At 47.3% G+C, this 14,783-nt stretch overlaps 1 protein-coding gene across 2 annotated transcripts in view; it reads left to right on the forward strand.

Annotated features, from left to right (window-relative positions):
• Positions 1 to 14,783, forward strand: part of IGFBP2 (insulin like growth factor binding protein 2) — a 55,034-nt gene that overhangs the window by 36,566 nt on the left and 3,685 nt on the right. For both annotated transcript variants that reach the window (XM_050976966.1, XM_030241850.2), the window contains exons 2-3: positions 12,905 to 13,128; positions 14,552 to 14,692. In XM_050976966.1, the coding sequence (XP_050832923.1) occupies positions 12,905 to 13,128; positions 14,552 to 14,692 (365 nt within the window). The remainder of the gene's footprint in view (positions 1 to 12,904; positions 13,129 to 14,551; positions 14,693 to 14,783) is intronic.

Here is a 14,783-nt window from a genome sequence, read left to right on the forward strand (position 1 = left end):
ACAAGGTGTGACACTGGCTGAAGAGGATTCTCTTATACGTGGCAGGCAGGAGAACAAGGAGCTGAGGTCAGGGCAGGACATTTGGGAGATGACTGGTGGGAGTGAGGAGTGTATCTGCTGGGCACAAAAAGCAAGAGGGGGTGTAACTGAGGAGCTTCCTTCTGGGTGCCTGAAACAGATTGTGAGGATTGCTGCATCACAGCCATGACGTGTGGTGGTGTGATGAAGCATCACTTCAGCCACTTACCTTGAAGCTGCAGTAGTCCTGATTTCCGCAGGTCATTCTGCTTTTAGCAGGTATAGAGCTCCTAGGCTGCTTGTGTGGGTTGCATTCTGTGGTAGTATTAAGCAGTATAATGTATTTGTGTGCATTTGGTGCCCCAAATGACAGGCGGCCAGCTAAGCAATCTCAGCCTCAGTTTGCAGGGAGAGAAACAATCTGGGATGGTGCCCATCCCACATCATGGCCTGAAAGCTGTGGAAGGATGCTGGACATGGGCCCTTGTGAGGATGCCACAGGCCAGCAGAGGTGCCCAAACTCCTTGCCCCAGGAGGCACCAAAACTGTTTTCCCAGTGTCCCAGTGACTGCAAAATACTTGGGGTAGCCTAGTGGGAAAACAGGTAACTTTACAGCCAGTGCTCCTTTATGTTCCCAGCTACTGTGTGCCTGGCTTCTGGTTTCAGAGGGAAACAGGCATATAGGAGCTGGCAAAGGGCATTTCAGGTAACCTCTCCTCAGTCTGGGGGCATGAAGGACCCTTGTACTTTCTGGAAGGGATTCCAGCACTGCATGCATCAAATGCAGGCTTCCTGAGCTGGGCTTTTCTGTTGTTCAGGCCACCTGGAAGGATGTGCCAGAGGAGTCTTGCAGAGTGATTGTTTGTGAGCGGTAGCTGGCACCAGCACAGCCTGCACTGGGTGGTTGGAGGGGTACAGGGGGCCTGTGTTTTGATTCTGCTTTTCCTGTTTGTTGTAACTTGGCAGAGGCAAAGTTTCAGAGACAGCAGGGGCAGCAAGATCCTTTTTCTTCCTTCCTGACATGTACTGTACCACCTTCTGCCACTAATTCTGATTTTTTTTTCTGGGAAAACAGATTGGAAAGGGAGGATTGGTGGGGTTTAAGTCTGCAGCTTTGAAGCATATAAACCAGAATATTTAGCATGGGGTTTATTGTCTAGAGGAGACTTTCCTAAAAGCAGCCCCAGAGATTGTGAGCAGATGTCACAGTAGCTTTTGTTCCTGCTTCAGGTGGGAATTTAGTGGGGAAAAAATTTAAAAAGAAAGAATGAAGAAAGAAGCAAACTTGGGCCACACAAAACCCTCTCTCCAAGGCCTGTTCAGAAAATGGAGATAAAGCAGCAATAAAGTCAAGTGCTCAATTAAGCCAGATGTATGTGCTTTAAAACACTAACAGATGTGGCAACAGTGGCTCTAATAAGTGGAGCTTTATGGACCAAGTGTGGTGGAGGTTGGTGCCCATTGCTTCCTGATGGGGAATAGTGCAGCAGTGCTTTTGTTCTGGGGACTGATGAAAGGAGTATGTAGCTGCTGGGGACTGTTCCCCACTGTCTCCTTGGCTCCTGCCCCCTTTCCTCTGGGATGGCTGTGGTCACAGTGCTTTCCAGTTGTGGTGATCTGTCTGAGAGCAGAGCAAGTTACAGCACTCTGGGCAATCTACCTACTGACAGCCTTCCACCTTAGTGCCCCCCTTGGTGAGCTCCTTCCCCAGAGCCTGTGCTTGGGGACTTACATGGCCTTAAATGACTGTTGCATTTTGCTTTGAAAATTTGGGGGTTCCAAAGTACCACAGATAAAGGCCAGGTAAAACCTGTTGCATGCTGTACAACATGAGCAGAGCACAATGTGAGCCGTTCTTGCTGCAGAGCATCTGTCTGGGCTGTGGCTGGGGAGGCTGATCTATGTCAGGTGTGCATTATGTTCAGGGCTGGTTTGGAGTTGGGATGTAAACATCCATATGCCACAAGCCAGCTTATGGTGTTTGGCATTTTGGGGTGAGTTCCGTGGGAACAGCAGTCCTCCTTGAAGCTGGGGGATTCCCTGCACTTCCTTGCAGAAGCTCAGTGTTTCACTGTTTGGATTGTTTACAAAGGCAGGGGTGGTTTTCTCTAATTTGGGAGCCATCACACCCACTGTATTATCAGATCCCACTTTTCAAGTGCTCTTTGCCACATGCCTGGATCTCTTCCAAGGCTTTAAGTAGTATCCAAATTGTCTGGCCAAGAAAGGGGTGCTGTATAGATCAGGTGTAAAGCAAACACACCAGGGTGCTTAGTACTGAGTGTGCTGGTCGGCTGTACACAAAATGCTTTCTGGAGCTGTTTATATGGAAAGATGACTGATGTACATCCCAGCTTCTGTTACAGTGATTCAGCTGGGTTATCACGTTTGTCTCAGTCACTGTGTTCTGTGGTGGTTTGTTTCTTAAGCTTTGCAATGCCTCCATCCTCCTTGGGAATGCAGCTAGTGGTGTTCCCCTGTCTTTTCTTCCTTCCTCTACCACAGTTTTATGACTCTCTCTTCCTGCCTTTTGCTCAGCAGGAATCTACAAACTCCCGAGGTTTGAATTTGGGCAGCTTCATGGGTGGCCCAAAATAGAGAGTCTTTTTCAAACAAAATGAGATCCAGCCCTTTACAGAAAAAAGGCAAGAGACTAAAGCAATACCATCGGAGTGAAGGAGCAGGCTGTCTGGCACTGCTTCCCTCACACCTGTGGGGAGGAATCTTCCCCTTCTGCAGGCCAAGTGCCATGGATGTGGCCATGCTCTAGGCTCTGGAGGTTGGAAGTCACTGAGGGACCGTAAAGGTGCCTTGCATTACTTGTGCATGGCCCTTGTATGCCACAAACAGTTATTACAGATCAAACTGCTGCCTTCTGGTAGAGTGTCCATGAGTTTGAACGTTTCATTGTGTTCCTGCAGGTGTGCATGTGCTGGTCAGCAGTGGGATGAATCTGCAAAGTCTTAATTTTGTCAAAGCTCCTGGTTATTTCAGTAGCAGTGCTGTATCAGTGAAGACTTTATCCTTAGAGAGTGGCAGTTGCCTTGTTTTGGTAAATGTACATACTAAGATAAATAGTAAATGTGCGTAGCAAATACACATGCAAGACCTGGTTCAGTCCCTTCTCATGGAGTACTTGAACACAAGGGTTCAAATTCAACTCTGCCTCTAGCTGGGAGAAGGGTAAAACAAGGGTTAAAGAAATTGAGCAAAGTGACTGCAAAACTGAGTGAAATACTGCCCCAAGAACAGATGGCCAAAGTGTTTTGACATAACCTGAAACAATTGTGGTGTTGCTTAGCTTGGATGTCAAATGAGAAAAAAACACAATCTGGGAACAGCTCAACTTGTGGCTTAAATGTGGGATATAGCAACTAAGTAATAGCCCTCATGAGGAGGGAAGATAATGAGTGTGAGTGCTGGAGGCAGCTGGGAGATGCTCATGGGCAAAAAAGGCTCAACTAAATTGCAGCAGATACTCCCTCTTCTACCTACAGTTCAGTGCTCTGGTTTTATTTGGAGGCACCTGTGCTTTGTGCCTGGAGAACAGGCGGGTTTCTGGGGAAAAAGCAAACAGGGTTGGCTTTAAGGGCTGGTGCACAGCTCAGGGGCTGCATGGGGACAGTGGGTCCAGCAGACCTTAAAGTGAGACTGATAGTATTGGCTGTAGGGCTCTGGCAGAGTTTCTGAGAAGTTAGGAAGAAATTACTGTAATAATAGAGTGTTTTGAAAAAGGCAGACTTTTAGGAAATGTGCAATGAGATTTGGGTGGGTGGTGAGGGGAGCCCTGGCCTCAGCTGCTGTCTGGAAAATTGACTTTGGAAAAGTGAGATGTTATTTAAAAACTAGTAGTAGAAATGACTGAAGTTCATTCCATTTGTATGCATAATAACTGGAGAAGCCAATGCGGCTGAGAAGGGAGTAGAGCAATACCAGAGATAGGTGAGAGATGGCTCTCACAGGCAGGATGAAGCACCTTTTTGGTTTTTTTAAGTGTTTTTTTTTTTTTTTTTGCTTTATTTGTGGGTTGTTTTTTGTTTGATTGGGAGATTTTATTCCTAGTTTTGAGGAATTTTCCACCTTTCTTGAGGGTCCAAGGTCAGACTTCTGGCTGTGCTGCACACAGCCCTCCCAGATGGTGCAGTACTCTGCCACAGGCTCCTCTGCTGATGCTGGGTCCAGAGCCACTTCCCCACCAGCCACTGATCCTGATGGGGTTGTGAACAGGCACCAAATGGTTACTCATAAATCAGTGAATTGCAGTTGGGCTTCCAGAGCCAGAGGACATCTTTTTGGTGAGCTTTTGTCTATCCTTGAGGAGCTGGAACAGGCAGAGGGCATTTTTAGAGACTATCTCCCTTAGCTTCTTATATGAAAGAACCCACAAAATTTCCTTCAGCCACCTCTCCTTGAAGCAAGACGTCTTGCATTTGGCTAAAGCACCCTATCCAAGAGACATGGACAGATGTGAGTACTTCCTCTAGTAGTCCATATCTTGCAGGTTCAAACTGATCTTTGGCAGTCTGTCTCCAGCTATCATGGTATTTGCTTGTTGCTGCCTGCACCTATAAAGGTAATAACTTAAAAATAGAAGAATAATCAGAAAAAGGTTGTGTATGCTATATTTTTTTCCAAAATACATGATGGAAGCAGAAAAATTTAGTATGATTTTGAAGAGTTTCTTGTTTGTGATTGTGTCCATCAGATCATAAGTCCTTCATCAGTCCTTCCTGGCAGGCTGCAGAGTGTATACCTGGGAATCAGCCTTGTTGAGATTAACAGCTCCTGTCATTTAGGCACCATCTGGCTCTCCTGCAGGAAAGGGAGGTACAGCAGCCCAATGCCAGACAGAGATCATCTAGATAGTAATGAAGATGCAGGCACCCTCATGGAGGCTGTGGTAAGGAAAACTCTCCTGTGCTTGCATACTCTGGACTGTGGGATGCAAAACCCTTGACAAATTTGGACTTGGGGTTAGAGATGAGCCCATGTTTCCATTGTGGAAAGACACGTAATTCAAACACAGCAGTTAAACCTATAGGAAATGAATAAGGTGATTTTGTGGTTCACTTTTAATCTGGAAGTTCATAGGAACCAAGGATTTAGGTGCTGATCTTATATTAGAAATTGGTTCAGGCTTTTTTAGGTGCCTGAAGACCACACAGATGCACGTGAGTGAGCGGGGAAGGAGAGCAGAGATTTCGTCTGCTAGGATTAATGGCTTCTTTCATTCAGGCAGAAGCCCCTAATGACTAAATAGTAACTACTCTGGGGATTTTACAGACAGGGTCAATGTCAAATTGGGAAGCTGCAGTGCAATTAATTTAAGCTGGGAAGTGTTTTCAAGTTAATTCATTTGGTTCTGCTGGGAAGGTTGGAGCTTTGCAGAGGGCTAATTGTAGAACTGTGTTGAAAAGGCTGAGATACGGTTCACTAACAAGGGGGAATGCTTTTATGGTGGCAGGGAGCTTAGAGAGCTTCACTCAGCAAAACCTTCCAAACACGATAAAGGTCTTTCCCCTGAGCATGCTGCCTTCACACGTGTTGAGGTTAAGTACCTGCACAAAAAAACTGTCATCAGCCATGAGATGAGACCCTCTGGCTCCTCAGCCTCAGCTTTTAGCTAAGTCCAGAGTGTCTCTGCTGTAGGTGTGCACTGGGATGCACAGTAGCTCCATGCTCAGGAGAAGTTGTGAAAGAAAAGCAGGATTGTAAGTGGAAGCTTGGTAAATGAAGGGACTTGAAGCATTCTCCTGCATTTTTGAGGGTCCTGAACAGCATTCTCACCATTCTTGGCACACAGTGAACAGCTGGTGCGGGAGAGAGCAGGATGTTGCAAATAATACGTGCAGGCTCACTGCTGGCCGGAGGAGGGCTGGAGCAGACCTTCCCCAGTGGTGGTTTGTGCTTTGCTGGGTCTGCACAGAGTGGACTGATAGTATGCTACACGGCCCTTCAGTCAAATAATTTGGAAAGAAAACTAACAAAACAAACCCTGCTGTTTTGTCTCTCTTCAGCCTGGTTGCACCTTTCCATGAAATGGTGGAAACTTACTATTTTTGTGAATTGTGTTCCTGTTTGAGATGCAGATGGCATTTGCTGACGTGTTTGTAGATATATTGAGAGGTGGAGGGGGAGGAGAACTAATAGGGAGACAGGCAGTCTTACAAACATACACACGTGCAGAAACACAGAGGCTGTGTAATTGCACAAGTCCTGTATCCTTGGGAAACCAGTCTACAAACATGGTTAAAAAAAAAGAAAAAAAAAAAAAGGCTGTTTGAAGAAAAGCCTGAGGGAAGGGACATCTTGGTCCCTCTTCTATCCTCTTCTGACATCAGCTTCATTGAAGATTGCTCATTCAACATTGCTTCCCCCTTGGTCCTGGAGGTCTTTGTGTACAGAGGTGCACGGGTGTGCTATGGGACACTGTGCAGTGGTAAGAGGTTTTCCTCTGGCTCTGGACCTAGGTGGATGGAGGAGGGAAAGTTGAGCTCTCCAGCCACCAGGAATAGGCAGAGAAAAGAGAGCAAAGCAAGCTGCTGAAAGCTCTGCTGCCCAAAGTCAGTGTCCCTAGCACTTTGGAGGAGCATAAAGCATTTCCTGTAGGATGCCAGAGTCAAAGGAAAGCACTGGGTGCCCCTTGGATCACCCCTCAGTGCCAGCTGCTCAGGGTAGGAAGAGGAGCTTGCTAAGCAACTCCTGGCCAGAACATGCCATTCCCCGTTCCCTCCCCAGTCCTGCCTTCTCTGCTAGTAGAGATGGGCTGAAAAGATCTCATGGCAAAAAAAAAAAAAAAAAAAAAAAAAAAAAAAAAAAAAGGTGAAGGTGTTTGCACAGCCCTTAGGGCTTTTGGCCCCAGTAGATCTGAGAGTGCTTTGTGGACGGCTTATCACAGAGGTAAAGCAAGCTCTTGGAGACTAATGTGGGAATTTTCTGGCTGTGGTGTGCAATTCCTCACTGATACTGAGCAAGTTGGTGTGATGAAATAACCCTGGGAGTGCAGGCAGGCAGAGAGTCCTGGGGAGCTCTTCAGCAGATGGAGAGATGCTCTGAAGTGATTGGTGTCCCATGATGGTAGGTTGTGTTTCTGAGAGATTGGGATGACTGATCTTCAGGCTGGTCCTTGCAAAAACTGGGTGGCACAGACACCTCTGGACTTGTAAGTCCTTTGAAACCAAATCAACAGCTTAAACATGACATGTTCCCTGTGCAGAACTGGATGAGGCTAAGCAGAACAGGCTGCTGACTGAGGAGAGGGGACAGCAAGCAATATGGGGGTGTACCTGTGCTTGAATCCAGAAGGGGTCATGCACAGCTTTTCCCTCTTAGGTCTGTCAATGGCTGTTAAACCTAGTCTAGATGAAATAGCTTTGGTTTCTGAACTGTTGATGGCCAGGAGGAGAGCAGTGGAAGAATTGCTCTGTAATTGTCCTCTGCTTGAGCATCCATGGTTGCCCTCTGTGAGAGATGCTATTCCAGGGCAGGTGAACTGCTTCTCTGATATGTACCCTTCTCCCATTGCTCCCTCTCCTACCCAGCCCATTGCTTATGCTCTCTCTGTGGCATTTTCAGATGCACTTTTGTGCAAAGTGAAGAGTGAAACTTGAGTGGGTGCTTTGGTTTCATCTGCCTCTGGACAGCTGCTTTCAGACTGGCTTGATGATGATGGGGCCAGACCATGTACCGGTGCTCCCACATTTTCCCTCTGCTGCCAGCTGAGTGTGGATGGATGCTATGCCACGGCTCAGTGCTTTACAGGTTGGCAGTGCTATTTAGCAAACCCTGGGTCCTTTTTGGGGGTAGGGTGTGGGCCAGAGATCCTGGGTGTAGGGGTGGGCTTTGTTCTTGGCAGCTCCTGCTGTGAAGAAATTGCAATGCCAGTATAATCCTTGTTGGCAAAGTTTTTCTGAGGTTTCTGAGTTCCAAGTCATAACACACACACCAGAGCTGTTGGACCTTTGCCTAGGGCTCTTCTTGAAGTACTTTGCAGATTGATGAGGTAGAGGTCACTGGGGCTGTGGTTGGGGTTTGTCTGCTCCTTACCTACCTTCCTACAAGTAATTCTTCCAGTGGGGCTGTTGCGCATATGAAAAGTCAGGCTTAAAGGCTCTGTCTGCTCTCAGGCTGCACAGGACAAGCACTGGCTTCTTGGCAGCATGGGACAGGCAGCTCTGCTCTTCAAAATAAAATGTGGCAAGCAATAAGACATTTAAAGTATCTTGAAATGATAGAACTTGCAGACCCAAAAAGCTAAAACATGCAAAAACACCCGCCAAACCTAGGACAGATGACACTGCTCAGGGTGAAATATCTCTTCATGGATGCTGCATTCCTGCAACCCCAAGTGTGCTCACTCCTGTACATGGTGCAGTGCCAGGCCAGGACTTGAGCTTCTGGACTTGCCCATATAGTCCATGCATGGCTTTGGGCAGCACTCTCAAATATTTCTGTGTCTTTTTTTTGGTTTTCTTTAACCATGTGCAATTCATGATGAACACTTTTCTGTCTTTAGGGTAATTAATGAACTGGAAAGCCCTTAGACATCTGCAGAAGGAAAGTGCTGGCCAATGGAGGCTGTGATTGCTGCAGGAGGGAGATGTAAGCCCTATCCAGCCCAGGACACAGCCGGGACCCACAGATAGTGGGGTTTCAGGCAGGGTGTTGAAGGCTACTTGGGTGAAATTTTCTGTGAGTCTGGGACCTTAATCAGCATTTAAACACTGTGCAAACACCCTGGGCAGATAAGCAAATGCACGTGAAACCCTCTGGGCAAGCTGTTGATGAAGGAAAGGAAGTGCAGAGAGAGCAGGAGCGGACTGGCAAGGGCGGCTGCAGTCCTTGGCATGGTGTGTGCTCCCCGTGATAGAGCCTGGCTCTCCTGTGCTAAGTGAGTGCTACTGGCTCCATCCTGTTCTGCTGCCCAGATACGCTTCAGGGCTCTTCAAAGGGATAAAAATATATTTTTAACCTGAGGCAGCTGCCTTTTTTTGTGTGGTACATTTTTTCTTGTAGCTTTGGAAGTGACAAGTTGTTTTTCAGCCCCTCTGTTTCTCAGCTGTCTCAGCAAAGGTGCCTAGAGGTCTCAAACCAGATTCCCGAAAATTTTAGCACTGGAAATTGGTAGTTGCTTTTGAGAATGTTGGCGAGACAGTGCAGCTCCCTACAGACGTTAACTGATGGCCATTTGAACAGGCTTTTTCCTAAGCCAAGTCCTCGCCCCATTGAAGCAAATGGGAATTTTCCTTGAAAAAGGCCATAAAGAAATCGTTTTCTTGGCAAGTAGAGAGGTGTTTCATGGACTCTACATCAGCATTCAGGAGAACTTCAGCTATCTGCTTAGATTCCTGCCCCACTTGTCCCACCCTGCACAAAGCTCTCTACCTTTTGATCTGAAATAACACAGGAGATGTTTTCCACATGCCTAAGAAAGAACTATAAAACAATTGTTACGGAGTTTGGTGCCACTCCCTTACAGATATATTTAGTGTGAATTGAAATTGGTCAGTAAAAAGGCGTTGGTCAGGATGACAGACAGATTAGGGCTCTGTGTCTTGAGGCTATTACATACCTGCCCATCCCATGCTAGTAGGGATGGTAGGTGGCTTCATTAGTTCATGGATTGTAACAAACAAGCATGACTTGCAGCTTTTGGGCAGCATTAGAAAGCATTATCTCATTGTAAGAGGGGTTATTTGGCTTGCGTGCTCTCTGCTGTTGTGACCTCAGGTTTTTATCTCTCCACTCTTCTTTTTGCTCCCTAGTCCTTTTGGTCTTTCAAATGCCGTCCATCACACCTGGTGCTCAGCCTTCTCCTGTGCATGCAGCTTGTCCTGAAAGAAATGCTGGTGCTCTTCACATGGGGCCAAACCCTTCTGTCTCATCTCTGTTCCCCTGTGATGAAGCCACCTCTGGAAGCTCCAAGTCAGGATAGCTTCTCTTAAGAGCAGCACCAGATTTGGGAGAGGGAAAAGCTGCGATGGGGTTCTGCCATCAGCCCCAGGTGGACCAGTCCAGCTTGGCAGCAGGGTCAAAGGCATGGCTCACCGTGGCTGACTTGGCCTTAGAGAGGAGAGCTTACAGTCAATAGCAGCTAGACCTTCCTGGCTGCTGATCCAGTCTTGCTCCTGTGATGGTGCCTGGGGAGCCAAGACCAATCTCTCCTGTCCCTGGGTGTGTTCACGCACATTGACTTGCACACTCCACTCCCATCAGTGGTTTTCTTTGGGCTGATACTTGTTAGCATTGGAAAGTGAGAAAAATGAACAAAAATATTATCAGAAGCAGGTTTTGTGAATGAATCAGCCGACAAGAGGCTTACCAGCTCGCCTGCATTTACTAGCACAGTGCTTATTTGGGCAGATGTCTATGTATTTTAGTTGGAGGCAGGAAGGAGTGAGAATGGATGGGGGAAGACATCACTTCCAGTTTGCTGCTTTTCTGTCAGTTTGTACCATCTTTTCTTGAATGAAGCAGAGGACTGCAGTGTGTCTGAGAACCCTGCTGCTGCCCTTGTTCTGCTGTTGTTGACAATGTGGGGGGCACCAAGGAGAGGAGCACAAAAGAGATCAGAAGGCTAAAACTCTCCTAAGCCAGCCTTGCCTCTTCAGCCTTGCCTATCTGTTAATGGTGCTTTTTTAGTTGATTCTCTCTAAAGGCGGCCTCATGGCCTTCTCTCTTCTCACTATGTGTTTCTAATTAATGGGGAGACTGGTGTATAAACAGAATATTCCTGCTCAAAATATTGCTTGTCTGACTCCTAGGATGATGGCCAGATGGCAATCACCAGGCAGCAGCCTAAACTTTGAGCTCGCCCATCTGGCTATCAAACCCTGTCTCAATTCTCACCTGGAACCAGAACTGAGGAAAGTAATGGGCTTTGCCAGATTGGTTTTGCCCCATGTTTGCTTTTCAGTTGCTACCTAAGCAGCTAAAAACCTGCAGACCAAATGCATTTAGTATTCTGGAAATCATGAAGAAGTTCAAAAAGGTACTGGACAAATCCACTGAGGGATGGGTCTTTTGGTGGCTTTTCAATCCTGTGAGTCAGATGCAGTCTTCAGCCATGAAAGTGCTCTTACTGCTGGTCTGCAGCGCAGACTGGGAATGGTCCTTCTGCTCCCAAGCAGTTGCTGATGGTCTCTCATGAATGGCAGGCTGGGCTGGATGGCTCCTTGATCCAGCCCATCTGGGCCATCTTGGCATCAGGCAGCTGCATGTTTGCTGAGTAAATTCAGACAAAACTCCTCTTGCAGTTTCTTCTTTGTGAGCTTGGGGTTGTAATACCTGAAAAGAGCTTAGAAAGCTGTGGCAGAAATAAAACACTTTATATTTCTATGATTTTTTACTCTGTCATGACAGTAGGGCTGTGCTGACAGTAAGGACAAACATCATTATGCAGATTCTGAAAAAAGGAACTGTTAACATCTGTAAATGCTCTGTATGCTTGGTCCTCCGAGAAGCAGGAGAGACCATAAATTAAGCACTGTTACATGAGCTAAAGCATTGCTTGCCCTGCATCGTGCACAGTTTGATATGATTTCTTTACCTCTAGTTAAATGCCTGAGTTCCCTAATGCTGGAAAGCTGAAATTGGAGGTGCCAGAGAGAGTTCTGGTGCTGGGATGTTGGGTGCTACAGTTCTTCCTTGGCAATACTGAAAGACACTTCCTGTTTGTCATCATCACCAGAACAGCCTGGTCTGTTCTCTGGTATGGTACCTGTGGAGCTGCTGAAGAGGTTTTGTGTAGAGAGATACATACAGAGACATACAAAGCCTGGCCTGGATTATTGCACTGGGAGGTGATGTACATATGTGGGTTCAATCCTAATTTGGGCTGGAAGGGACCTCTGGAGGTCTTGCTTCAAGTCACAGCTTAATTCAGGCTCAGCTTCAGTATTATATTTAGCTACAGTACTAGATGTGCTTGCTTAGCCAGATCAGAGCAGGCAAAAAGGAGTGATCAGCTGTCACCTCCTAGGTGTTTGAAGCAAACAGGAAGACTTGAGATCAGTCCTCATTGCCACAGCAAAGTCCAAAGAGAGACTGGTGGCTGCAGCATTGTGACCATCATGTCCTGCTGTGGCAAGGTTTGCTCTCACAAATTCCTGGTGAATTGGGAAAATGCATAAAGCACAGAGCAGAGGAGATGGAAAAAGTCCAGAAATCCCCACATTTCCCCTAACTGATTTTGAAATGGCTGAACTAGCTGGAATCTTGTGGTGCTCAGCAGGGGCAGAGTTGTGACTATTCCACTGTCAGCAGAAGTGGCCAAATGCAATAGTAGGTAGAAGCTAAATGAATAACACAGTGTATGAGAAACAATTGGAAAGATGGTATGGCAAGGATGATGATCACTGAAATGGCAGCATCTCCAAAGGATATTAGGGTGGCCACATGGCCTCAGTACAGAGGTGAGGTATTTTTGAAAGCAGAGCTGAGAATTTATTTTAGCACATGAATGTTGAGTAAGTATTCCTGGAGATACTCTGGGGGATGACAGATGGACTCAAGGTATTGTAACTAATCACTGTGGTTTTAAGTGTTGGAGCTGAAGTACACTTGGCATCTCTAATCCAACTGGACTTCTAATGGGAAAATTGCATTCTTGGGAAGTAATTTAGAAGGTCACAGAAAAGCCAGAAAGAACTTCTCCAGCAGCGATTTCCCCTGCACTCTAAACTGTCTTTTAGAGTGGTAATAACTCCAGAATGAAAGAATCTATTCTCACCTTCCAGATGAAAGGGCTAATGCAATTTAAAATTTTTGCAAAGATTTTATGGCTTGGTAACTAGCCATGTCTGAAAATGATCCAAGGCAGGATGAACATGTGAGGCAGCGCCTGACTGAGCTGGACACTTTCCTTGTCTGCCCCGTCTCCTGCAGATAATGGTGATGACCGGTCTGAGAGCATTCTTGCTGAGAACCACGTGGATGGCACCGTGGGGATCCTGAGTGGAGCTGGAGGGAGGAAGCCCATGAAGACGGGCATGAAGGAGCTGGCAGTGATGAGGGAGAAGGTGAACGAGCAGCAGCGGCAGATGGGCAAAGTCAGCAAGGCCCATCACAACCACGAGGACTCCAAAAAGTCACGGCTGTCGACAGGCAGGGTGAGAGGGCAGGGCTGTGGGGACCTAAGGGGGGCAGCTGTGGGCTCACTGGGAAATGCTGACTGCAAATCCTAAGTGGCATCTGTAATAAACTGTCTTAAAAACAGAAAAAAATAAATTGAAAGAAAAAAGTGGGGAGAAGCAGAAGAGGAGAAGCAGAAGAGGAGAAGCAAACACTTTTGGCCTGATGCTGGGGCTGAACACACCATCTAATGAACTTTGACATGCTGGTCAGGAGGCATTATTTTCATTGAAGCTTTGCCTTCAAGGGGGGCTTCTGCTGGTTCAACACCCACCTCTGCAGGGGTGCAGGCATGCCCTTTGCCCATGGACTGGCTTTCTCACACCCTTTTTCCCTAAGTAGACATGGCCCAAGAGGATTTGAGAGGCCAGAAGCAGGGCTGTCTGCCTGCTGCAGGGCAGCCCCAGTCCAGGTTAAAGGAGGCCACAAGCCCCGAGGATGACCTGAGTGGCTGTCCTGTGGCAGGGAGAGTGCTCTAAGACCTCCCAGTCTACTTGCCTGTGCCTGTGGTTATCCAGTTCTTGGGCGCGGCTTCCCTCTAGTGGGAAGCTTGGTCAAGGCAACTAGATGGGATGGGAATGGGGATGGAGATTGAAACCCACCCCAAAGGGTCCACAATGTACATTCCTGTAAACATACAGAATATTAATATCTGGGGAGCACAGGGACAGAAAGTAGCTTTAAAAGAGTCCTCATGCCTTCCAAAGACTAGGCAAAACAGAAGTTAGAAATAAAATGTAGGCACCATCAACTCTAAGAGCTCACACGCTGCTGCTGCTCCTTTGCAAAAAAACCCCAAAACCTCACCCACTGCAAAAGCAGAGAGGTGTGGACTCAGTTGGGCTCACATCCGACATATTTCAACCACACTGCCTTGGCTGAAAGCCCTGTCTGGGAGCTGGTGTGGAGCAAGTAGGATGCCTCCAGAGGCTGGCTTGGGGTACTCCCATTCCCAGGTCTTTCTCTCCACTCCCATGGAGTCTCACATGCCTTTGAGTTGTACTTCTGGGCCAAAACTACATCACAGGTGTGTGTTCTGGGCTGTGCTTATGGAAACGCTCTTGATCTGTCCGGACTAGCCCTGCTTCATGTCACTTGCCACCACCAGTGGGAGCCATGGTAGCCTCTCTGAGATTTTTCCTCTGTATCCAGGACTTGGGACCTGGTATTATGTTGGCTCTTGGCCACATCAGGTATATGGGAGACGTGCATGTCTATGCACAACTCTGATTTTGGGTGCCTCCAGGTGAACTCTGGATCAGGACCCAGTGGCAAACCTGTGTCTTTAGGGATGAACATGTGTTCATCCCTACTGGTGTTACCATTGTCCACAGTGTTGATGCTGAACGGTACCGTTGTCCTGATAATACATTTTTTTTCTGCTTTCTGGGCTGTTTTCAGACCCCTTGTCAGCAGGAGCTGGATCAGGTCCTGGAACGCATCTCCACCATGCGGCTGCCAGATGAGCGAGGGCCCCTGGAGCATCTCTACTCCCTTCACATCCCCAACTGTGACAAGCATGGCTTGTACAATCTCAAACAGGTAAGTGGGGAGAGTTGGGGCTCTGGGGCTGTCTGTGCATCCAGCAGCAGCTGTGGCTCACTGTCTGTCCCCACCATGTGCAGTCACAGAA

The sequence above is a fragment of the Serinus canaria genome, chromosome 7 (assembly GCF_022539315.1).
Source record: "Serinus canaria isolate serCan28SL12 chromosome 7, serCan2020, whole genome shotgun sequence".
NCBI lineage: Eukaryota > Metazoa > Chordata > Aves > Passeriformes > Fringillidae > Serinus > Serinus canaria.